The following is a 25,731-nucleotide window of genomic DNA, read 5'->3' as shown; positions in this document are numbered from 1 at the left end:
TGGGTGGAGGGACCAGCATGGTTCTCTGCTCAGGAGGAATAGGGAGGAGTGTGCAGGAGGAGCACAGCCAGTCCTCATGGCCAGAGAATATCCAAGGTAATGGATGTGTTTGCTGACAGGGCTCTGCCTGGGAGCTCACACCCACTGGCAGCAGCAAGCAATGGACTGGAGTCAGGGATGCATGGAGATTCCTTGTGCAGATCTCCACTGTAAGGCATCCAGACAGCTGCTGCCCACCGTGCTCAGTGGAGCATCTGCTGTAGCAGGCAGGAGAAGAAATGGGGGCCTTGGGGGTTTCAAACAGTCACTTAATAACAATAACTACCGACGGGTGCTTGTTTCTGGCTGCAGAGGGGTCATCTTCCTTCCCTTTCTCGGTCAGAACACATGCTGTGCTCATCCTGGGGAGAAGGGGAGTTAATTGGGATGCAAACTCCTGAAATGGAGCTCCTCGGGTGCAGGCAGTTTCTCAAGAAAGAAGAGGGTTGATCTGTGCTTGCTGGTTTGATGCCTACCATTCTGAGCTGAACCTCTCTGACCTTACAGTTACTGTCCTTATCCTGGCATCCCAGCTCCTTGCTGGGATCTCAGAAGACAGCGCTGCCTGCTCTGACCTTGTATTTGTAAGGTGCATCTTTTCCTTCAGCATCTACATTTGTCTAGCAACATCACAGGCAGTCATGGTCAGAGCCACAGAATAGCCAGGGGTTGAAGTTGGAGGGAGAGGCTCCTGTTTCTGGCTTCTGTTTCCCTGCAGCAAAACTACTCCTCAATCACATGGGAGTCTTAAAATGCATATGTTTGTGAGATGACTTCTGCTGTGAAGTGCTGTGCAAATTGAAGTTCTTAATTTCAAAGATGCCAGGGTTGATTCATGTTTTGGTGATATTGCTGGAGTGTACCAGGATTTAGTTTGCTGTGCTTTTGTTTCTCTTCCCTAGTGTGTTCCACTTAGCTTGTGGCTGACTGCTGCAAACCGCTCCTTATCTTTCTGAATTCCATCTGAAACAAATCTCTGGGTCTCTGCTTGATTCCGAACTCTCACAACTTCATCTTAAAGATGCCAGGTGTCAAACCAGTTTATTGTTGTTGATGAAAATGCCTTGGGACAGAAAGGAATGGAGAAAATGAACATGTGAGCTATCCTTAGGGAAAGTGAGTTCACTGGGATGGGATGGAGGCAGCTGGGGAAATGCAAAGGCTGCACTGTACTTACCTGATAGAATTGTTCTTTTTGGTGGCAGGGTACCAGCTCTTAGAGGATCTCTGCCATTTGACCCCATCTGTAGCTAGACACATGCAATGGGGCTAGCTCTCTGCCTTTTGGAGGTCATGGTTGCTTGGGTTGTGACATGAAGTCTCCTGGATCTCTTTTTAGATTACAGCTTTCCTGCTGTGTCGCAGAAGGCCCTGCTGAAAGGGAACGAGACGCAAGTGAAAGACACCTGGGAAACAGCCACTGCCCAGCCACCAGCAGAATTTGTTGAACCTGACTTGAACACACCTTTCTCCAGCACGCTGGAGGAAGAGGAGGGGCTGCTCCCTATAGACCACTCAAGAGGAGGAGTGGAGAACTTCCAGACCTCTGGGCCAGAGATTACATCTTCTGAACCAGCAGATCAAGAGGACTCCTCCTCCCTTCTGTTTTCCACAGCCTCTGCCAGGCCAGGTTTTGTGACCAAGGCGGCCACAGGAGGGCAAGAAGAGGACTCTGTTCCTCCAGGCTTAGACCTTGGGAGTAGCATGGGACCAGGTCTTCTGCCCATGTCCTCAGTTTTTTCTACTACTGTTGCTGCACGGTCTCCCGGTGTTTCAGAAGAGCCCTTTGAGGTGACAGCTGGGGATGTGTGGGCTGTTGAGGGAGCAGATTCGGAGCTGACTGTGACTACAACAAGAACAGAGCTTGCAGAGCCCACAGTGGAGACTGGTGGGGAAGAGCATTCAGCCAGAGAGGAGGTTTCAGAGGCCACAGTGGGGTGGGAGATGCTGGAGCCCACATCTCTAACTGAAATGGAGCAGACAGTAGAAATACCTGTGGGGACACCTTCTTTGGGAGGCAGCTCCCCGGGCACCCAAACTCTTTCTGGAAGTGAGCAGCACACCACCTCTGCATCTCCATGGGACAGGGATGATGAATCTGCATTGGATCCCATTTGGAATGACACCGAGTCAGCCACTGAGACTGTGGCAGCAGGGAGGAGTTTCTCGCCACAGGCTGGGGATGCCCGCATGGCTGTGCTACCAACAGAGCTGCCCTGGGATTCAGCACAGGTAGCTCTGGGAGCAGGGAGTGTGTGGGAGGTTGCAGTAATGATTTTTGTGCCCTTCTCCTATCCCCTTAACCTCACCTATGTCCCAAAGTCTTACTGGAAGTAGCTTTTTTTAGTTCACCCAGCCAAATCTGAGAGTATTTCACAGTGCTGCTTACTGGCATCCATCAGCCTTGGTGAAAGCCCTGCCCCCTCACATTTCCCCCAGTGAACTGCTGCACAAAATTCTGCTTCTAATAAACACCTGCCCTCTGGGGCATGCACAGCAGCAAAAGCTCCTTGTTTCCTCAGCCTGCATTATTGGAAATGTCAGGACAAAAATGGCCCCAAGGATTTCTGGAAAGGGAGTGAGAAAGAAGTGCTATTTTTGCTGCTGCCTGCAGGGACCAGATGCAGAGCAGGTAGAGTAAGATACAGCAGTCTCTGTGAGTATGTTGGTCTCCTATGGGAGAGGAGCTGTGAGGTGAACTGCAGTTCTTGAATCCAGCAAACTGGCATCTAGTTAAGGGTAGCAGGAGCTGAGTGGTGAGAAAAAAGCATTCCCTGATACTAATTTTGCTTTCTACCCCATGGTACTTCTGCCTCAGCAAGTGACTTAATCCCTCTGTGCATCCAGTTCTGCCTGCAAAAGTGCTGCCCTGCCCAACCAGTTTTAAGGACCACAGAGGCTCCTCATTAGGTTTTGTGTTAAGTGCTCATCATGTACAGAACAAGGCTGCAAGGCTAGAGAGTTTTCCACTGAGTACCTGAGTCATCCTGGAGTCTAGGGAGAGGTGGAAGGTAAGATGGTCTGTGGCAAGCCAACACAGTAACCTTGTCCCTGCTTCATGCACTAGCACTGAAATGGGTGATTCCTTCTCAGTATGGAGAGTTGGAGGACAGTTACACTCTTTGAGAAGCACTTCTCAGGGGTATGGCACAGCCCCTTGCTCCTGTCCCTTGTGTACCCTGTGCTTTCAGCAGGAGAGCTACAATCACAATCTGAACTCAGTTGCCTTTGTCTTTTCTCTTCAGGTAATCTGCAAAGACTGGAGCAACCTTGCAGGGAAAAACTACATCATCCTGAATATGTCAGATAACGTTGACTGTGTAAGTCAGCCCAAAGAGATCTGATGGCATGGGGGAATAGTGCTCAGAGAAGTGGAGGCAGGCATAGCTCTTGCTGCCTGCTACAAAACCTTTTAAAAACACCAAATCTCGGTTTCCCTACAGAGGCTGTGGAGGGAATGGGAGGAGGACAGAAATACTCCTTCTCTCCAAAAGGAAGAAGAGTGGGTGGAGAGAGATGATTTTGCTGCAAGTCTAGCACATGTCAGACCCATACTGGATTTTGACTAACTTGTGTGTGCCAGTCAGTACCTGGATTGTCAGACAGGAGAGCTTTTAGCGTTGCACCTCTTATTGGAGGAAACCTGGCAAGGCTGAAGTGCCATTCTCCTTTCCTCTCTTACTTTTCCTCCTCTGCTTCCAGGATATAGATGGCTCAGAGGAACAGGGACTCCCCATTTGCAGTGCAAATAGTTCATGGCCAGGCAGCTGTCACTGAATCTTCCTTAAGTGCCTCTTCTCCCAACCCTGTTATTTTGTGTGTTATCTGGATCTGCTAACCAGCCATGCTCTGCTAATCCAGTGCCTGTCCATCCATCCCTATAAAGCTGCAGTTAATTCATGAGCCAGAGCCCCTTGTGGATCCCTAGTAAAAGGGCTCATTCACTTCTGCTAGGCCTTTCATCAGGCACTTTAAAACCAGTTGTGAAAGACCTGGGGTCAAGGTGCCTTTCATAACTCTAAGAAATGATTACCAGCTTGACAGCCCAAGACCAAAATGTTTCATCAGGGAAGTGTGTTCTGGCCTCATGTGTCTGCACTCTTGCCTTCTGTGACTCCTGCTCTGAGCAGAGCTGCCTGATTTGTTACTGCAGAGTAGCTCTGTGGCGCTGATCTATTTCCACCAGTGGGTTGTTGGGGCAGGGGTTTTTGTGGTTTTCTTTTTAAGGTAAACTTTCAGGGAAAAGAGGAGAATTCCTGTACACAATAAGGCATGTTGACTGCTTTAAGGACAGAAGAAAAGTCAGCCTCTTACCTCCTGATGGAGGCAAACCATTTTGCTCTTGGGAGGGTTTTAAGTGTTTCTGCTGTCCCTTTTCCTCCATGTCCTATTCTGTGTTGCTTGTTCTCCCATGCCTGTGGAGTTTCAATGCTGGCTAATTTTGTAGCACATAGTAACTTGCTTCCCATGGTCACCTGCACTTGTGCTGTTTAAACCACAGGAAGGGAGAGAACTGACAAGCAGATGTGCAGATATGTCTTGACCAAATGGTGTCTTTACTGTTGAATCCTTGGTTCTGCCTTGCTGAAAGAAGACAGGGCCCTGGGATAGGCAGGGCTGAACTGTTTTTCTACTTCATTTCATGTTTCAAAACATATTTCCTAGTGAATGATTTGTGCTGCCCTCCCCCTCATGCAAAGGGACACTTGTCAACATGCATATTTAACGTGAGCATCACTTCATTGCCTGCCTCCCATTATCACTTTGCATGGCTGAAGCTGGAATAAAGCCCTTCTGTTTTCCACTGATGTTGATGCAGTTTGTTTCCCACCTATGGTGATTTTGGGCAATTCACCAACCCTCTGCCTGTCCCTTTTGTTTCCTGGTTTCTGTATCTGAGCCCTGTGGTGTTTGGATTTCCAGGGTTGCAAGGGAGAACCTGCATTGCAATTGCTGTAGTTCGAATTAGTGTGAGTGGGGATTCCTCGTTGTTTCCTGTGTTCCAGTGCCCTGATCTGCCTAAGCACTGAGTTCTGCTGAAAAGCTGAGGGACAGGAAGGGTGCTTAGCCCCTTCCAGAGGGTCATGTTTGAGCTTTAATATTCTTCATAGTGCCAGGTTTTGACGTGGGGGAGGAATGATGTCTGTATTGCTGGTTTAAGCTGGCAACCCATTTATCTTCCTAATGGACTCAGGGCAAGGAAATCATTTCAGCCTCTCTCTGGGCACATCTTCCACTTGGTATGCCTGGAAATTTTGCCCAAGTGAGGACTCCAGGGTCTGACCCAACAGTGCTACTGAGAGGTGGCCTTCACCTCGGTGTATGTGTGTCCAGGCTCCCTCACAGCTCTCTTTTCTCCACTACAGAGAATTTATCAGTGCTCTGCAACCTCTGCTTTTTCCCATCACTGGAGACATCTCACCTCTCTCTCTCTCCCCTCCTCCTGCTCTTGTCTCAGCTGCTCCCCCTTCCTCCACATCCCCCAGAGCAGAGCCACAGGCCTGCGGCACGGCCGCAGCACAGCGCTGCGTCCTCATGCTGCTCCTCCTGCCTCCCCATGCCCAAACCCGTAGCCTGATGAGAGGAGGCACTGGCAGGCCCCTGTGATTCAGGCCCCAGTCATCGGTGTCTTTTCCAATTAGGCCATTTTCAGCACAGGCCTGTGCCTGCCCTGAGCGCTTCAAATTGCCATGGCAACAAGAGCTCTCCATTTTATTAATCATCTGTGTGGCCTTCAGGTTGGCATGGCAACCAGAGATAAGAATAGAAACACAGGAGTGAGAAAGCAGCAGAGGAGCCCAACAAGGGATGGCTGGAGCATGTCATGCTGAGCAGCACCCGCTGACCCAGCACTGGCTGCAGGGAAGAGCCTGGCTGTTTCCTTGCCTTACCTGATAGTGTCACTCCAGGATCCCTGTGTGCTGGGCTAACTGGGCTTGGCATGGTGTGGGGCATATGGCAGCAGCAGGAGCCCAGATGGAATGTTGGTGTGTTAGGAGAAGTACATGGGTCCAGCCTGGGGCACTGGGGATGTGCAGGGGAATGTTGCACCGGGTTTATCATCGCTGGCTTTTAGATATGCCTGGTTCAGGGGTCACAGCTGTGCCAGCCACGCAGTGCCACATCTGCTCTGCTCCCACCATGTACTCACCAAGGTCCCTTTCCTGTGGCAGGAGGAGTTTCGTCTGGAGAGGGGTCCCCAGCTGTTGGCACTGGTGGAGGATGCCTTCTCCAGACAGGCAGATGGACTGCAGGACCGCTGGCTGATCTCTCTGAGCAAACCCAATGAGAACGACAAACACTTGCTAATGACACTGGCAGGGGAGCAGGGTAAGTGCTGGGAGAAGGAGCCCTCCTCTCATCGGGGGGTTTATTGAAGGAGCTCTAAAATGGAGCTTTTACTCTCCAGTTCATTTCAATCACACTAGTTCCCTGTGTTGACTACACTTGAGGACTTGGGAGAGGGACTGAGGACAGAAGACTCTTCTCCACATGCACTTCCTGGCTTGTCCTTTGCCACTTGCACAAAGCTCTGTCTGAGGCACTTTGCCTCCCACTTAGCTCCCTCCCTTGAATGCCTTCACTCAAACATCCATCAGCTTTCTCTCAATGCTTATATGCTCTCCTCCATGGGCAGGCCACTGCAGTGGCAGGACATGACACCCTGCTCCTACTTCACTTCTTAACAATTAGAATACATAGAATACATAGAATAAACCAGGTTGGAAGAGACCTTCAAGATCATCGCGTCCAACCCATCAACCAATCCAACTCCGCCCAAGCAACTAACCCACAGCACCAAGTACCCCGTCAAGTCTTCTCCTAAAAACCTCCAGTGATGGTGACTCCACCACCTCCCCAGGCAGCCCATTCCAATGTGCAATCACTCTTTCTGTATAGAACTTTTTTCTAACATCCAGCCTGTATCTCCCCTGGCGCAGCCTGAGACTGTGTCCTCTTCAATCTTGTCTAAACTGGGCCAGTCCTGACAGTCCCTCCACTGCATCCCCAAAGAAAGAGTAAGCTGACAGTGGAAGGTGGGATGGGCTGGAACATTTTAACATCTCTTTAATCCCCTTCTGGTGCTTTTCCTGCACTGCCTCTCCTGCCTGCTTAGTGATGGAGGTCTCTTAATGTTGACATGATGGCCTGTGTGAAAAAAATCCTAGCAGTATCCTGAAGTGGGCCACAGTGATGGGAAAATGAAGCAAACACTTAAGTGTGTTTGCTATAGCAATGCCTTAAATCATTGCATCTCTCCCATGCCCTTGAGCTGGACCATGTGCCAGTGAAAAGGTTTTGGTGAGCAGTTAGTCTTCTAAACTAAAACCTTCATGCCATCATGGAAGGGGACATCCTGAAGAAGAAAACAGATCTGAACTCCAGCAGCACAGTCAGGCTGAGAGAGTTTTGAAACCTCAGGAGCAGAAGTGTTTTCTGCTCTGAAGAATTGTGTTTTCATTCAGTTACTCTTTTTACTGCTGTGAAAGGGGAGGGAGAAATGGGCCTCAGCCTCTAAATCCTCGCTGAGTACTTCTGCTCTCCTGTCTGGGAGAGCGTCCTGGGAGGATTTCAGGAGGAGGTGGCTCAGTGTGGACTGGTGGCTCCTTGAATGAAGCTGTCAGTGCTGGGAGTGGAGCTGTTATGGGACATCTGCAGTCTCTGCTGTTGTGCCAGGCACACCACCTTGCCAGGGTGCTCTGCAAAGCAAGGTATATGGGCTAATGGTTGTGATAGGTGAGTGTGAAGCTCTGTGGGAACATACTGAGTGGTGCAGCTCAGAATCATGTTGTACTAGATGGGGAGGATGGATCAGGCAGCATAGGTACCTGCCTCTGTGAATTTTTGGATATTGCTGCTGGCTGCCAAAGCAGACACAGATCCTGTAGCTGTGGGAAGGGAACCTAGGTGCCTCTGGTATCAGTTTGTGCCTGGATTTTTCCCCCCACTTTAAAGAACACTTAGAGGTACCCTTGGTTTTGGTTCTTGCATTCTTTCAGCCTCCTAATTTGAAGTACCAATGAACAAAAATTTCCATTTCCTTGCATCCATTCTGTTGGGGATTTCACAGGGTTGAGTACATCTGATTGAACTAACGTGAGCTGAGAGTAGCACTGATCTCTCTCTCACTCTCTCTCTCTCCTTTGCAGGCATCATCCCTACAAATGATGTACTCATGGCACTAGGGGATGTTAAGAGGAGCTTAGCTGAGGTAAGAGCCTGTCTGCCTGCATCTATTCATTAAGACTAGCTATACAATTCAAATAAGCACCTTGAAAACTGGGACCATATCTCGGTCTACCTGAGTGCTGAACCTTCAGCAGGCAAACAGATGAGTCACATCTTTGGCAAACTCCCTTCTCCTCTCTCTAGTAGCTGCCAGGCCATCAAATGTCTACTCCCATTAAGGGTGTAAGTATGGGTTATTCCTTCTCTGCTTTTCTTGCTTAGTTGTGAAGCTGCTTTTTGCACACTCATTGTGCTGGGATAGTTGATCCCATCCCTTCTGTACTATTGCCCGCAGCGATGTGGGTGTGGCAAGAGCCCCAGATTTTGCCCTGCTCACCCTTCATTCACACACACTGGCTGCTCTCAGTAGCTCAGGCTTTGCTGAAGGAGGTGGGAGAGATGCCTGTGCTAGATGGGACATGTTCACACATCATCTTCCTGCAATCCCAGTGTCTGGTTTTCATTCCTTTAGACAACTGCCTGCACAAGGGCAGACAGAAGACCAAAGGCGATAGATTCCAGACTCCTTTGCCAGCTGCCTCTAGCCCTCGCTTGTTCTTTTCTAACCTTGGGCACCTTGGAAGAGGATAGAGATGAGGACAAATTAGTCCCATGATCCTGACTTTGCCCCTTAAGCCTGCAGGATATGTAGCCACAGAGGGCCTGATTGTGCTTGACTGTTTTACACTGCTGGAGTAATTCTGCTGATTTGAGCAGCAGAGTTGGGCCACTGCCTTGCTGGCTGTCTACTCTCGGGTTTTCCTCTGACCTAACAACAAACTGGTGCAGTTAGACAAAGCAAATTAAGTGCTCAGTGCTGTATTGATTGGCTTACACCAGAGAAAGTGTGAAAAGCTAACCCTGTAGAAACTGTGACTGAAGTATCAGCAGCTAGAAGTGTCCAGAAAAAAAGGATTTCTGTTGGTGTAAGGTTTGTCTTTGCAACCATGACCCTATGCTAAGGCACACCCTACCAGAGCACCCCTGCCACATGACTCTGACTCTCCAGCTCTATCAATAATGAATCGCTGCTCATTACACTGACCTTGTGCTAGCATGAGATTGGAAGGAGGAGGAAGGATATTCTCTTACACTTGTCATACATAATACTGAATTGCTACCTAACCTGGTTGAAATCTGCCAAGTCACTGGGACTGATGTTAGGCTTTGTTTGCTAACGACGACAAGGAGTCCATTTCTAGGGCAGCTATTCCTAAGCTTTTTGGATCAGCAGGTAGCTGTCTACTTCAAGACCTTGGAAAGACCATTTTTTCCTCTTGGGAACAGAGCTTGAATGTAAACCTGACTCTTACAGTTACATTCTCTGTCAAACAGTCACCACAGCCTCAGCACTCATCAGTGGCCCATAGTTTGTCTTGGGAACTCTTAATTTCAGGCAGTTTCTCCCATGAAGGCTTCCTTGTCTTGCACATAGGTGGGATCTTTGTGCACGTGAGCAAGGTAAGATTGTACCTACTGACATCTGCTGACATGTCAGCTTCCATGGAAGATGGAGTTATATTTAGTTATATGCCTTCTAGTCATGTGTGCAGTGTGCATCCTGACTCCCTAAAACCTGGCTTTTAGTTCCTCTACCCACACCAACGGTCCTGTGCTTGGACCCTGGAAAGTCTGAATGGGATCCCACCTAGCTGTGGGCCAGGGAACTCAGTGTACCCTGTTCTTCCTTCCAGATTGGCATCCAGAACTACTCAACCACCACAAGCTGCCAGTCGCACCCCAACCAGACACGCAGTGATTATGGGAAACTCTTTGTGGTACTGGTGATCATCGGCTCCATCTGCGCCATCATCATTGTCTTGGGCCTCATATACAACTGCTGGCAGAGACGCCTGCCTAAGATGAAGAACATGGTGAGCACTAGACAGGTGGAGAATGTGTCTGTACTCTTAGCCTTTTGGATAGAAGGGGAGTTGGAATGTTAAGAGGGAGATGGTTTTCCCCTGTCCGCTTCTGGGACATAGCTAGATACACTGCTGCAGCAGCAAGGTAGCCTGTTCAGGGGTAAGAGATGTGCAAACCTGCCTGCTACTTTCCTCAGGACAGTTCATTTCCACTGCAAGCACTGCGCTAAGAATAAATTTATCTTTTCCTGCTGACCCTGCAGACTCCTCGATGACCCTCATAGCCTGGTCTGATTGTGCTTCTCAGCAACATTAAAACCTGTCCTTCTTTCTCTCCATTTGTTTCTCTTGTCCTTTACAGTCACACGGTGAGGAGCTGCGCTTTGTTGAGAACGGCTGCCATGACAACCCCACTTTGGATGTGGCCAGTGACAGCCAGTCAGAAATGCAGGAGAAGAAGCCAAGCGTGAATGGTGGAAACACTATCAATGGTCCTGACAGCTGGGATGTCCTGATCAATAAGCAAGCGAGCGAGGATGTGGATGTGTTTGAGGAAGACACACATCTTTAGAAAAGAAAGGAGGGAACCACCCCCTTAAATACACTTTCTCTCCTACCTTGACTGTTGGACCACGGGATCAGATGGCTTCTCAGGTTAAGTCTTTGGGCAAGCTTTCCCAATAGAAGTCCTGAGTCTGCATCTGAGGTTTGGAGCCAGGATGATCACTGAACAGAGGGAAGCGGGGAGGGTTGGGTTTGTAGGTCTCTGTGTGTGTGTTCCTATCAGTAGCACCAATGCTTTCATACCTTTAAATGCACTTACTGTAGCTCTCTGGTAGTGGCTGGGCTTGAGAAGCAAGGCAGTGGAGGCTAAGTCTGCCACCAGGAATCCAGCTTTAGGGAGTAAATTCACTTTGGGAGTCCAGCTGGAGTTGTGGCAGCCAGAATCCTGGCCGTGAGCTCACATTCAGTCCCTGCAGGTGCAGTAAAAACTGCATTTTGGACAGAGGGGCCTCAAGACTCAGTTAATGTCCTGAACAGTGTTTGCATTCCACATGTGAAAAGAGATTTTCTAGTGCTCTAGCATTCAGCTGTTCATTAGATGGGCTGATGTTTACATTTTGGGAAAACATCCCTCTGTAATCTTATTTTCCCCCCTCCCACCACACTTTTCAGCCCCACTCTTTTTCAGCTCCACAGCTCCAAACTGTTTGCAAAGTTTTGAGCACTTTACCCTTGCTTGACTGATTGCAGAGAATTTGGTGCCATAGTGCAGCATCTTAGCTAGGAATTTGCTTTAGGTTGGAGAGTTGCTTAGAGACATTTATGTGCCTCTCTCTTGCAACAGCCTGTGAAATCAGCAGCAAAGCATCCCTTGTCTAAATCTTGAGTGTTAGATTGGCAGGCCTTCCCACTCCTGTTCTTTTTTCCAGGATAGTTTGGTTTCAGCTGGTCTTCTTGAAGTAAGTGTAAAGACTATATGTGTGACTTTTTAAACAGGGAGAAAAGTGAAAGCTGGGAAATTTTTCTAGTCCCTTTTTTTCTCCTCTTCAGCATCCTGCCCTAAGGAGAGGAAGTGTTTAATGTCCACAGATGTAAATCAGGGTGACATCTTTAAAATAGCTGCATTTAAGCAAGTGTAAAAGGCGGTTCAGCTGAGATGAGAATCAGATCTAAGAGCTCCCCAATGAATGTTTCATGCCTCAGGCAACTTGGAGGCTCCAGCTCCCTGAAGATGTATGATAAAAGGCACGTGAATATGCATAATTGTTCTCTGAGCCTTGCCTAAACTAAGGCTCAGAACTACTGTCAAGCCTGAAATCCCTGAACATTGGTTTCTTGTCATCAAGGGATTGTGGGACTTGCTTTGGTTGGAGGCAGCAGTACTCCTCTGTTACGGTGATCTGCATGCTTGCTTACTGCAAGATGCAGCTTCACATTTGGTCTTTAAGTGAACCTTTGTACAGAAAGACCCCAGATATGCAGCTTGATGCTGAGCCTGTAAATCTATCCCTGTATGTATAGAATTTTTTAGCATGTTCATCCCTCATGTGAGTGCCTAAAGTCAAGGTACAAGAGTCTGTTGTTTCATTTTGTATAGTGCTTTGCATACAAACTGAACCACGGATCACCTCGATCTGGGACCATGTTGGTATCAGTTTGTTAGGGATTCTAGAAAGGAGATATCCTTTGGTTTCCTATCCAGATTCCAGTTTTCAGTAGTTTTATCCTGCCTCCATACCTTTTCCTGTGTTATGTAGGAGGTGGCGATCACCAGCTCCTTTGGTATCTTGTTGGTAGGGCTGCAGAGATGCTCAGTGGAGTTCCCCCTCCTTCCCCAGCAGCTGATAATGGGGGACAGTCCTTGTACACTGCCAGCCACATGTGGCTTTTCTCTGGCCACTCCTTACTGATGGCTCCTGCTGAGTTTTATGAGTCTGTGTGTGAAACTACACAAATTAGGTGGCTGTGCTGATGGCACTTTGGGGCTCACAGGATTAAATGCAAGTTGTTGTGACAGTATGGTGAGTAAATTAAAGCATGGAGGTAAAACTTAAGTTTGTATAGCACTTAGCATAATGGGGCCTGGCATGGCTGTGGCCTTCAGGCAGTTTCACCATATGAATATTTCTAAGTCAAATAATCCTCATTACATAGGTTTTTCATGCCCAGTGGCTACTAATGATAATTCCACCCATGAGATCGGAATCTGTTCACCCACAAAACAGTTCCTTGGTGTATGTCAGTTCAGGGAGCTGCTTTGCTGCTCTGAATTCTCTGCACTACTAATTCAGAGAAACAACAAGGTGCTGATAAAGCAATGCTTCTGGCTAGGCTCAGCTCCTCCTGATCTTGTGTCAAACTGTAAAGAAACCAAGGGAGCTATGTGGGCTTAGTAGTAAGCTATCAAGTTCCCCCTGATTTGCTCTTCTGGCTTCTAAGGGCCTGAAGGTTTTCCACAGACTGTAGAGCTTTTTTGTGCCTGGAGTATCCAGGTGAGCTTGAGAGTATCTAAGAGTGGCTGTACAGAGGCTGAGAACAGTTTTCTGCTGTCTTTGACAGGGTGCACCTGTCTGTGTGATCTCAGTTTAGCTCCAGAAATCTACTGGTTAATAGCATTTCACTTTAGTCTGGTGATACTTTTTATACCTTTACCGTTTGTTTTTCTCTGTATCATTTTTTTGCACTAGGCTGATCTTGTAAAGTCGATTGCACTGTTGTCCCTCTCCCACCAGCCTTGCAGAGACAGGCCATCTCTGGGGACCTGTGGGCTGAGGAGCACTGTAGAGATGCTGTTGATAGACCACTTACTCTGCTGTTCAGTGCTTGGGTTTTACAGCTCTGCACAGGGAGGATTTAAAGAGGAAGAAAAATTTTGTCTTAGCATTTGTAACAGGAAGCTTTTCTATCACCTTACTGTAGTTAAACTCCTTTTTAACAAAAACTGTCAAAGCTGAACTTCTTGGAGTGGTGTGCCCAGTGGCAGAGCAGATGAGGGAAAGAAACTGATCCCTGGAAAACTGTTTTCCACCTACCGGACCTTCGCTGTAGTCCAATCCGCCAAACGTTTGATCTCACTGACACCTGGTGGCTGTGGAGAGCTGGAGATGAAAAACAATTCAAAAAGGAGGACTCTTTCCCCCTCTTAGCTCTGGGTATTAATTTCCTGCGGCTTGCCTAGGACAGTCACCTGCTCTATTCACAAGGGTCTGCTGGACTTGCCTGTGAGCAGAGGGGCTTGCACCAGGCACTTAAGAGATGATTTGTGTGAGTACATCTTCGTCTGCAAAACAATGGCATTCCCTGGAGTCACTGTTCTAGAGGTCCTGGGTAACAATACAGGGTCTCAGCTCCATCTCCTCACTTTCTCCTCCACTTGCACCCTCTCCTCCCAGGAAGCACAGCAGGAAAGCAGAGGCCCTGGCTTGAAATGGAAGTTCTTCAGAGAGAGCATCAGGTGCTGGTGTAAGGAGTTCTGTGCCCAGGGGAACACCTGCAATGTCATCAACTGGACAAACAGTCAAGATTGGAGTGGCTCTCCATCTCTCTGCAACAGTGCTGCAGTTTACTCCAAGATGTCTAGAACAATGTCTGTAATGTGGAGTCCAACATGCGCTAGGACTTTGCATCCTGCAGCCTGCCTCATGGTATGTAGGGTGTAAAGAAACTAAGACAAGGGACCCAGTAACTGTGCTATGGAGTATAATGCAGGTTGGGAATGTAGTTCAAGATAACCACTTTAAGGATCTCTCTGGGCAAAGGATGCAGGGTGCGATGGAGGTAATAATTGTATGGATTATTGCAGTGTGACCTTAGGGCACTGCAGCAGCATCCCGCTCCAACTGCTGCTGTCAGCAGCTCGTCTGTTCCCGTCCACCTTCACAGTCATGCAGAGGCATCTCTCTCCTTCACAGACAGTTTGAGCAGTCAGCAAGCACCTTCATCTGCGCTGGTTTATGAGAGCCTCGTGGGCTCATCATGGCTGACAGCCAGGCTCCTAGCTGTCCATCTCAACACCTTTATTCCTGCTGGACCTAGACTGTCTGCAAGACCTGGCCACTGCTTGAGACTGCTGGGGGAGAACACTTAGAAACACTTGCGTCTGGCCCTGGAAGCAACAGGGTTGTGGTTGTTTTCTTTGCAATAAAATGCACCTCCTGGGTGTCTGAACACTGACCCGAGTGGAGGAGTCCTTTGCTTGAGTGCATTTACCAGAGTTCATGTCTGTGGGTCTGTGAATGTGGTGTTGGCCAGGGTACCTCTGCTGGGAGGTGAGGCAGTCTCCCTCCCGTGTTCCCTCAGCACCGTGATTCTCCTATCACAGGTTGCTGCTGAAGTCGAATCGAGGCTGGTGCCCGTGGGAACTAACTTCTCCCATGGGGCCATAGTCCCGGCCCTGTGCGGTGCTCACAGGATCAGCCCAGAACCTGTGTTTCCTGCTAGTGCAGGTTGCCACAAGTCTCTGTACCGGAGCAGAGCCCCTGCATGCCTGCACACCCCTGTGCCACGTCTGTCCCAGAGCGGATGCCCCCAGCTCTCTTTCCTCGCGTCCCACCCCTGCACCAGTGCTGGATTCCATGCAGCTGGGCCTGTCCAGAGTCACCGGCTGTGCTCCAGCCCCCCTCTCCCACCTACGTTTTGGAGCGGGACAGCAGCTGGTGCGTCCCGGCTCCCTTTCGCTCCCCTTGTGTGTCCCGGAGCCGCAGCACCCCTAGTGCCCTGCGTTGCCCAGCCCAGCCCCTCTCCGCTCCCTCTCCAGCTCCAGGCGGAGGTCCTCCAGCCCGCAGGGGGCACTGCGCTGCGCAGCGGCGCCGCTCCCTTGCCACCGCCCCGCCCGCCGCCATGTTTACATCCGCCGCCGCTTCCGTCCCGCTGGCGGTGCCCCTGCCCCTCCGGCCCGTTGCGGCTGTCCTCCGCTCTCCGTGTCAATGCGACGCCGCCGCTCAGCGGCCTGCCCCGGCCATGGACACCAGCGATCTGTTCACCAGCTGCAAGAAGGGGGATGTGAGCCGCGTGCGGTGAGCCGAGCCGGGGCCGAGCTGCCGGGGCGGGGAGCGGAGCACTTTGCGGTGTCCCCTTGCACTGAGGCCCTGCCTTGAACAGTTTAAGTCCCTCGGGGGAAGCTGGGCTGGACCTGTCGGGGGGCAGCTTGGCCTCACCGTGTTCGTTGCTGTCTGGTGGCCGCCCCGGCGCCGGGACGCGCTACGCACGGGTCGTGTTTACCAGCAAGCAGCCCGGCCCGCCCTTCCCCTGGCCGCTCAGCCAGCGGCTCTTGCTGCCGTGGGCCTGCCGAGAGCAGCCGCCGTGCCAGGAGACACCTGGGGTGTGAAAAGGGAGCGTTTCTGGCTTTATAAATGAACGCACCTTGCTTTTCCCCAAGGCTTTGGAGATTTTGCAAAAGTCTCTCCAGCTGCGCTTTCTTTGACGTTGGAGGCTGTGTCTGTGTCGGCAGGAAGCTAGAGTTCTGGGAAGTAATCGTCCGGGAAATACCTAGACGCTTTGTGCTGCAGACTGTGAAAAACACCAGGCTGCTCAATTTCAAGCCAAGTGTCCTTGCTCACGTTGAAGCAGTATGGCTTAGCTGCAGTGACTGTAGATCAGGAGTCAGGTGGGCTTGTCCTCTGTAGGGTGAATGGGTGTTAGAACACAAGGGCCCAGAGTTTACAACAGACTCTTGGCTGCATCTCATGGTTTGAGTCTAAGACTTTTCTTCACCTTTTGCTCCTGCTTGATTCTTCCAGCTCCCAACGTGTAGATTTCCTCAGGTAATCAGAATGAGCCTCTCAGTTTCAGAGTGCCCACTAAGGAAGGGTAAATAGGCACATAGATGAGATCTGGGGAACGCTGTTATCTATTGGGTACTCAGATTAATTCATTACAAGCAGTCACTTGTGGCTTTACTGTAGGAGGAGGAGCTCTGCAGGTGGCCTTGCAGAGGTTTGAGATGAGTGGCATAGAAGTGAAAGTGGAGAAATGATCAGTCTGAGAATGCTGTCAAAGCAGAGGGGACAAATTGGGCTGAGTAGAAAGGAGGGGAGTTGTTTGGGACTTTGCATGTGGTCAAAAGAACTTTAAGTCTGAGACAGGAAATATGGAGGGAATGCAAGGAGAGGCTGATGAGAAAAATATCCCAGTCTTGAGAATCTTTATGAAGGCTGAGAGGGACTTGTATGTAGAGAGATGATTGCTGCAGTAGCTGGAGACAGGCTGGATGTAACAAGAGCCCGGCAAAGTCTGTCTTCTGGAGGCCCTAAGCAGGGGAATTGTTGCCATCATTTGATACAGCATGAATATGCAGGACAAAGAAGTAGCAGGACTTAAGGACAGCCTGGTGCTGATGTTGTTACAAGTGGCAAACACAGTCATGAGCAGTATGGGAATCCAGCCTTAGACTTGTGAGCTTGGCTACTTCTTTGTAAGCATCCAAACTGTGTTGCTGGAGAATGCAAAGGTACTGCTGAAGTGCTCAGGCTTCTTTTGTGATTGCTGCCCTGTTAAGGGTCTGCAGGAGGTGGGTTTGATGCTCTTCTTTTACCACTTAAGAGTGAAGGGAGCTGCCGAGCCAGGCTGCAGAATGCCATTCTTTGGGCTGAAGACTTGCCTGATGCCCCTTCAGCCATAGCTGACAGCTCTCCAAGTACAAAATCCTGTCATACCTTTGGAAGTTACTGTACAAACTCAAAGTTACATCTTTTGAAAGGAGAATGTGACTGAGTAGCTGCATGAAGTTATAACTGTGCTCTCCCTTTTCTTCCAGATACCTTCTTGAGCAGCGAGATGTGGAAATCAATGTCCGTGATAAGTGGGACAGTACACCTCTGTGAGTCCTGCAGCCTAGAGCGCTGGCTGAGTGGGAGGGAAGGGCTCTCAGAGGTCTTTTGCTCCTCAGCAGCTAGGAGCACTGCTACAAGATGTTTCAGTTTGTGATTTTTGGGAGATTTGGGTACCTATTTCTGCTTCTCTGTTCTGGGGGTGCTGTGTTACATATGTCTTTGTTTCCTATCTGACGCTTGCTGTAGTAGCGCTCAGAAGGGTGGTTCACTTTATGACCAGATCACCTGGATTAAGTGCTCTGTTCATGGTCTGATTAGGCTTTTTCCTCCTCAAAGCGTGTGTCATTCTAGCATTTCTTTTCAGGTGGAGGCTTGGCTTGGTGAAATACAAAGTGACTGCTGGATCACAGTCTGTCTGGCAAGGCTGTGAAGGTGCAGTAGTTAGTGAGGAATCCCATGCTGGTGCTGAGGAGGGTGGTGTGACCTTTTTACCTCCCCACATACTAAATCCAAAGTTAATTCCACATAGACATCTTCAGTATATTCAGAGTATGGAATAACTCTCCAGAGCACAGGTAGGCTAACATTTGCTTCCTGCAACTTACATTACAGGATTCTCCAAGTTTGTAGGACAGTATGAGGTCCTTGTGAGAGACAATTGTGAAAGCTTAGATTGTGAAGGAGAAGGCAAAGCTTGTCCTAAGTAGGACTTTGAGGGGTGGATTTGCTGTACAGCAGTGTGGGTGCAGTTCCTTTGTTACTGTGTGTGGTAGTCAGACTGACAGCAGAAGGAGCAGGGAATGTTTTTGAGAATTCAGTGGAATTGCTGAGTGCACGTGAAATGAACTCCATTAAAATGAGGATGGATTTGGCAGCTGGTGAGGCAACAGAAGATGTTGAACTGAGACTGGGACCTTGAGATCTCCATGCAGGACAGCAGTGCTGAGGAGTGCTGAGCACAGATCCTGCTTAGTCCTTTGCTGGGGTTGGACTTCTATGCTATTCAATAGCAATTCCTCACTCCTGTGAGGAGTCATTTCCTAAGCTTATGGGCAATGGCTCAGTGCTGAGGTCTGCATGCTGTGATGTGCCCAAACACTGAATTTTGCTTGCTACTGTATCTCTGATTTTATTTCTCTTCTTATTGTCAGGTATTATGCTTGCCTCTGTGGACATGAGGAGCTTGTGCGTTATCTTCTAGCCAACGGTGAGTAAAAATGTCTGAGTTAGGGGTGCAGTGTCTTTCTCCAGGCTTGTCCATAGGGATTGTATATCCTTGTAGCTGTCCCTTGTGGAAACAACTTCTGTTACAATCAACTATCTGATCAGTGATCTTAGGCTGCAGTGGGAGCCCTGGATACACTTTCATGATCCTTTTTGCTATCATTTGCTGCTTGAATTTGCTATGGGGGAATCGCTCTGTGATGACTCAGGGCAGCATGACCCTCTGGAATCACAGCTGATGTTTTGTGAGGATGCATTGCCATTGAGACTGTGCTGCTGTAAGAACTGTACTTCACCTGTGTAAAACTTTCTTGTATCTTTCTGATAGCCTTGCTTTCTAAACTGGACTTAAAGGTGAAATGCAAGGACTTTTACTAACCTCAGAGCAAGACAGACGCTCCAGGCAAAGTATTTGGCCAGCTGGTTCCCTTAAGTAGTGGTGATGTTCTGTCTTCTGGCAGAGGAATCAGAGTGCTGTTGGATCTCAAAAGGCTTGTCTCTTCTGCTGCATTCAGACCATCTTAACCAACTGCTTAGTTCTAAAATAGCAAAATGAAAATACCCTCCAGATTTCTAGCAGAGTCTGACCTAGAGAAGTCTCTCATGCCTTGTGCAAAGCAGAAATGCCTTTTTTAGGAAGAGCTGTTGAAGAGTCCAGTAAATGGTCTCAGTCTTTGTACACTGAGATGCCTCTTCCCAGAGCACTGCTGGAGCCATGCTGATACGCCATCACCAGGATCAGTGTGAATGAGTCATAACTTCTTCAGAGAGGGATTTTGCTGTGGGAGAACAGCTTTAGGTTATGTACATGTAAAAGGGAGCTTAGTTACTGTGAAATCGGGTCAGTAACATGGGGGATAGCAGGCTGCCAGCCAAAAGTCAGGATCATTTAGCACCCATCTGGGGACACTTGAGAAAGATATAACTCTGCCTTGTTGTCATAAACCTGTGATCATCTTGCAGGAGCGAAATGTGAGGCAAACACTTTTGATGGGGAACGTTGTTTGTATGGAGCTTTGAGTGATGCCATCCGACGTCTGCTGAAGGAGTACAAGCAGATCACAGCACAGTGCATGAAGAGAGATTACTACGATGTCTTCCTGCAGCGGTAAGCAGATGAGACAGCTCCATGTGCAGTGCATTCTGTCATCCTTCCTTCCTAGCTGTTAATCTGGATATCCAAGCTCTCTCTAAAGGCCATATTTGAAAGGCAGCTGATGAGCACCCTATCTTATTCCTGGGTATGTAGAGCTTCCTCTAAGGATGTTCTTTGTACCCTAAGGGAGAACATCCAGGTGTGTGTGCATTTAAAATACAGCTTCCACTGACCTAGGTGCTGACTCCAGAACCAGCAGAAACCTGATCCTTATAATGCAGAAACATTAGACTGTAATTTTTGATTGATTTGAAACCAAAACCAGATCACTAATACCACATGAGCAATTTAGGATAATTTCTCAACTGAAAATGAGTTTCAGACCTAGAGTGCTATAGCCCACGAGCTGAGGGTTCCAATAAACAGACTTGAGGTTTCCAGCAGTGATAATAGGTATCTTAATTTCTGAGACAGAGCACCATTAGAAGCCTCAAAGTGACTTACAGAGACAGTGCTCAGTTCTCTTACATTTTTGTCAAATAAAACAATAGCCCCATGCAGTGCTACAGGCTGGGGTCAGAGTGGCTGGAGAGCAGCCAGGCAGAAAGGGACCCTGGGGATACTGTTTGATAGTAGGCTGAACATGAGCCAGTAGTGTGCCCAGGTGGCCAAGAAGGCCAATGGCATCCTGGCCTGCATCAGGAATAGTGTGGCCAGCAGGAGCAGGGAAGTCATTGTGCCCCTGTACACAGCACTGGTTAGGCCACACCTTGAGTACTGTGTCCAGTTCTGGGCCCCTCAGTTTAAGAAGGACATTGAGACTCTTGAATGTGTCCAGAGAAGGGCAATGAGGCTGGGAAGGGGCCTTGAGTGCAGGCCCTACGAGGAGAGGCTGAGGGAGCTGGGATTGTTTAGCCTGGAGAAGAGGAGGCTCAGGGGAGACCTTCTTGCTGTCTACAGCTACCTGAAGGGAGGTTTTAGACTGGTGGGGGTTGGTCTTTCTCCCAGGCAGCCAGCACTGGAATACACATGTAGAATACACCAGGTTGGAAGAGACCTTCAAGACCATCGCGTCCAACCCATCAACCAATCCAACACCACCCAAACAACTAACCCACAGCACCAAGCACCCCATCAAGTCTTCTCCTGAAAACCTCCAGTGATGGCGACTCCACCACCTCCCCAGGCAGCCCATTCCAATGTGCAATCACTCTTTCTGTATAGAACTTTTTCCTAACATCCAGCCTGAACCTCCCCTGGCGCAGCCTGAGACTGTGTCCTCTTGTTCTTGAGACTGGCCGCCTGGGAGAAGAGACCAACATCCGTCTGTCTACAGCCTCCCTTCAGGTAGTTGTAGAGAGTAATAAGGTCACCCCTGAGTCTACTCTTCTCCAGGCTAAGCAACCCCAACAAGAGGACACAGTCTCAATCTGCACCAGGGGAAGTTTAGACTAGAGGTGAGGAGAAAGTTCTTCACAGAAAGAGAGATTGGCCATTGGAATGTGCTGCCCAGGGAGGTGGTGGAGTCCCCATCCCTGGAGGTGTTCAAGAGGGGATTGAACGTGGTGCTTGGTGCCATGGTTTAGTTATTCACGAGGTGTTGAGTGACAGGTTGGACTTGATAATCTCTGAGGTCTTTTCCAACCTTATTGATTCTATGGAATTCAAAGGTATTTCTTAAAGTTGCCTGTCACACCTTGCAGTCTTAATCTAGAGCTTTAGAAAAAGCTTAACTTGCTCAAAGAGTAGAGGAATAGTGTCAGTCTTCTTGCTGTTTTTTTTTTTCTCTGATTGTTCTGGTGTTATTACACAGACTAGTTTTTGTTTGTGTTATTTTTATCTTCCCACTGGACTGATTTGAACAAGGCCAGCAAGGTTTCAGCATCTGTAGCTTCAAAACTGGAGAGCAAATAAGTCCTGGAAAGATCTGACAATCTCACTATTACCATGGAGTGCTAATTTCTGAAGCTGTGAGGAAAGCGGGGAGAAAGGAAACTCATTTATCTAGGTAAAAACAGACTCTGCCTTTCAGGGAGGTAGAATTTTGCAGGGTGATTTATGCTCCCTTGGTGAGTTTGTGGCTCAGATGATGCAGGGTTGAGTGGACTTGAAAAATGGGCTGTAAGTGCAGCATTAAAAGGCAAAAAATAAACACCTAACTGCTTCTATTTTGTTTTGGGCGAGATGCTAGTAGGAAGGAGATCAAGATCAGAATTCAAGACCCTGCTCTGACATTATCACCTTGTGTGACCCCCACACCTTTCTGCATACCTGTCCAGCTCTCTAGAAGGAGTATGATACCTGATGTCTGCCTGATTTGACCTCCTGGGGATGTTAGTGAGATCTGTATGTAAGGGCTGATAGGCATTAGGAAACCTTGGTGATGGTTCCTATAAACAATAGAATAGAACTAACCAGGTTGGAAGAGACCTTTGAAATCATAGAGTCCAGCCTATCATCCAACACCATCTAATCAACTGAACCATGGCACCAAGCACCCCATCCAGTCTCTTCCTAACCACCTCCAGTGATGGTGACTCCACCACCTCCCTGGGCAGCAGTCTTGGTTTTTAACCTTTTAAAGAATGAGAGTATGGGCATGTCACCTTAAACAAATCTCTGATGTGGTAATTGCCTGTATTACATGCCTGTAACATCCTTCCTCCTCCTGAGAGTGGGTGACATCAAATCCTCTTGTATTTGCCACATAGTTAAAGTGTGTAGCTGACCATGCTGGGAGAGCAGGAAGGTTGCACCTCCATAGTGGAGTAATTCTTTTGGAAAGTGTATGCTTCCATAGGGCTTTTTGTCATCTGACCATTTGAAACATTTAGAGATGTGTTTGAGGCCACTAGTTTCTCTTTAGAGTTTATTACCTGGGTTTAAGGGTTTGCCTGAAGCTGGAAGATTTCATTCTCCAGCTTCCCTCGTGCACTAATGGAACTTCTTTGTCATTGGAGGTAGTGAGGGATCCCACTTTTGTGAAGTACCGGCCCCGCTGCTGGCCACCTAACGGGGCAGGGAGAGACTGCAGCATCCAGAGGTATTTGTTCATTTACACGGAAGCATAGGTTTTCTGGCTTTACTGCATTCTGTCCTTTCTCATTTTGCTGACTTCCTCCTCTCTTTGTTCCTTACAGATTGCTGGAGCAGGGCTACCAAAGCGACATTGTTTTCATCGTTCATGGCAAATCCTTCTGTGCCCACCGCTGCATTCTCAGTGCTCGCAGCGCCTACTTCGCAGAGATGTTTGAGACCAAATGGAAGGGGAAGAACATGATAGTCTTGAAACATCCACTGGTGAGCTGGGCTGTGCCTCCAGCACTCTCCTTTCTTTTACTCTTTCAGCTGGGTGGCAAAAGTGAGCAGGAAGGACGGTCTGAGGGTTAACTTTCACAGTGAATAGCTCAGAATGGCCATAATCAAGGAGAGGGGCTTGTAGAGGTACTTTATGCTGTAAAATAGCAACTTATTAAGATAGCAAAAGGCTGTAGACTCTCTGCTTCCCCTTTGTTCCCCTGTCGTGGGCTCAAACATAGTTTAATTAATGGCAGCAGTAGGTAGCTGTTACCATCTGCCAGCTGCGTCACGACTCCTCTGTGGAATGAGTTGAGTCTGTCTAATTCCTGGTGGACAGGTGGTCTGTAGTGAACACATCACCTCCATAATTGGCACTAATTGAGTCCCTTTTGTTGCCTTTGCATCAAGAACTAAATAGGCCGTAAGTGTACTCCATCCATTAATCGCCAGTACTCCGGCATATGCTTCTATAGCTCGTCTGTGGCTGTGCAAAACCTCTCATGACAAACATACTTCTGTTTTCTTAGGACATTATTTAATACCTCTCCTTTTTCTTTGTACAAGAATGTGTCTTTCCTCTCAAATCATGAAGAGCTGGAAAAGTTTACAACTAGTGAAAGACTGCTTTTTACAGAGCCTGTATTACAACTGTGTCTTCGGAGCACCTCCATTAGTCAGGTCCAGGCACAAGGATTAGTATCAGCTGATACATGTAGAAAGCTGTGGAAGCCTTAGTTACATGAGGGACAAGGAAATCAGGTGCATTGTGTGAGTTGCCATTTAAATGGTTGGCTGTTTTGGGGTGTTTTGTTTTAGGATCATGTTTCTGGCCAAGCAAGTTTCATGCTTGTTGTTAAATTCCTGGTAATTCTATAGGTAACTTTCTCATGTTTTATTTCAGATTAATCCAGCAGCCTTTGGCTCTCTTCTGCAGTATCTATACACAGGTAAATTACTTACAGTCTCTGTATACATGGCTGGCAGACAGCTGCCTGTGTCTCTGCCATATCACTGTTCAAGTTGCACAGGCTTGCAGACAGCCATGTTTGGGTGCATGAGCTGCCAACACATCCTCAACGCTTGGCAGGAGGGGAGAATTTGAGCAATCCCCAGCTCTTCCAAGTTGTTTGTACCTTTTACCAGTTGTTGTCCTGCCAATAACTACATAGTCAGTTATATTTAAGGGGAAAAAAAAAAAATCAGCTTAATTTGCTTAGTTGGGTGGATGTGGAGAATGTTTTTAACTTAAGGAAGGAAAATCTTCATCTGGGATAACAATCGCCTAAAATGGTGAAAAGCCAGGTTCCCATGCATGACAGCTTCAGTCTGGCAGACCTGAGCAGTGTGTGCTGAATGCTTTAACTGCTTTCTAGTAGTTATTTATTTCTTCCTGACTAGAAGCTGATCCCAAAGCTCCTGTGAAAATGCTTGATGCTAAGTGCTGAACTATTTCAGGCCAGGAGGTGGTGCCAGATCTTCAAGGCTGTCCTTGTCACTCCAGTGTTTTCAGAAACGTTCTTTGCCGCGTTTTCAGTCGTGGTAAAAAGATTCTGGGATGACAGCTTGTGAGCCTAAAGGCTTTTCTTACCCAAAGCCATGAAGCCAGTGGTGGCAGTCATGCATGCTGCTGTTGTGCCGCTGCTTTTTCTGTTCCGAGGGACCTGGACATCATTTGTATAAGCTGTTTGGTTGTTGGCACCTTGAATGAAGTTATCAGGGCAGACACTGGAAAGTGGGAATGTGAATTAGATGTCAAAGTGAGATCCACTGAGGTGGTGAGAAAGTCTTAGCTTCATGGACCGAGTTGTAACTGGATGGTGAAAAGTGAGGCAATATGTCTGTGCCACCAAGTCTTCAGTCCTTACTTATTGCCCTTTTTACACCTGATTGGTATGGGTTAAAGTCCCTGCCTGCATTTCTCCTTGGCAGGTCGTCTTGATATTGACGTGGAATATGTACATGATTGCAAGAGGTTAGCCAAGCAGTGTCGGCTGCAGGACCTCATAGATGATTTGGAGACCAAATGTAAAAAAGTCTATGAATTTGGTGAGTATTTTGTTTGCTGTTGTCTTTGCTGTGCCTGTGTGCCCTTTCAGGGAGAGAGAGGGAAGTGTGATGGTAGACGTTTCATGTCGCCCTTGGGACTTCTAGAAAATGATTCTGCTGTGGAATTCCCATGTTTGTGTGACAGTTTTCAGTCACAGGCTCTCTGTAGGGCAGCTCTGGTGGTTTCTGACACATACATGGTTATCATTTATGTTGAATGTTTTCATTACAGTAGAGCAAGTGTGGCAGCAGGACTGTGCTGTGGTTGCCAGACATATTCAGTGGAGCACTGTGGGATATACTGGGAAGTGCCTTTCATTAGGGAGCTTGTTTAAATGCCTGGGGGAGATAAAATATATACAGTTAGGTGTCCTTTTTATTTGCATTTATCTGTCCCCTAATCAAATTCACTCAAAAGAGAGACTTTTGTTTTCAAAAAGCAGGGAAGTATTTCTGAAAGCATGTGTGTAACACATGTATATGCCAAACCTTCAATGACACAATCCTCTTTTTAAGTGCTCTTTGTTACCCAGTCATGACATTAGCTTAAAGCATGAAAACTCACAGTTCATCATTCACCTCCTTGGTTCAAGCTAAAGGACACATAAAGAAGGATCAAAACAGCACAAGTAGGGCAAGGCAGTGTTAGTCATTAAGT

At 48.2% G+C, this 25,731-nt stretch overlaps 2 protein-coding genes across 2 annotated transcripts in view; both read left to right on the top strand.

Annotated features, from left to right (window-relative positions):
• The window catches only part of PODXL2 (podocalyxin like 2), a 32,312-nt gene extending 17,502 nt beyond the window's left edge, over window positions 1-14,810 (top strand). Inside the window, exons 3-8 of the mRNA XM_009910070.2 lie at window positions 1,379-2,271; window positions 3,285-3,359; window positions 6,213-6,369; window positions 8,190-8,251; window positions 9,963-10,142; window positions 10,495-14,810. Coding sequence (XP_009908372.2) covers window positions 1,379-2,271; window positions 3,285-3,359; window positions 6,213-6,369; window positions 8,190-8,251; window positions 9,963-10,142; window positions 10,495-10,704 — 1,577 coding nt within the window. The 3' untranslated portion in view covers window positions 10,705-14,810. The remainder of the gene's footprint in view (window positions 1-1,378; window positions 2,272-3,284; window positions 3,360-6,212; window positions 6,370-8,189; window positions 8,252-9,962; window positions 10,143-10,494) is intronic.
• A 669-nt stretch (window positions 14,811-15,479) lies between these two features.
• Window positions 15,480-25,731, top strand: part of ABTB1 (ankyrin repeat and BTB domain containing 1) — a 28,779-nt gene continuing 18,527 nt past the window's right edge. Inside the window, exons 1-7 of the mRNA XM_054162791.1 lie at window positions 15,480-15,652; window positions 17,392-17,454; window positions 18,559-18,614; window positions 19,595-19,739; window positions 22,868-23,027; window positions 23,929-23,974; window positions 24,957-25,073. Coding sequence (XP_054018766.1) covers window positions 15,597-15,652; window positions 17,392-17,454; window positions 18,559-18,614; window positions 19,595-19,739; window positions 22,868-23,027; window positions 23,929-23,974; window positions 24,957-25,073 — 643 coding nt within the window. The 5' untranslated portion in view covers window positions 15,480-15,596. The remainder of the gene's footprint in view (window positions 15,653-17,391; window positions 17,455-18,558; window positions 18,615-19,594; window positions 19,740-22,867; window positions 23,028-23,928; window positions 23,975-24,956; window positions 25,074-25,731) is intronic.

This window comes from Dryobates pubescens, chromosome 1 (assembly GCF_014839835.1).
Source record: "Dryobates pubescens isolate bDryPub1 chromosome 1, bDryPub1.pri, whole genome shotgun sequence".
NCBI lineage: Eukaryota > Metazoa > Chordata > Aves > Piciformes > Picidae > Dryobates > Dryobates pubescens.
Note: the sequence above shows the minus strand (reverse complement) of the source record. Positions and strands in the feature narration are given on the sequence as shown.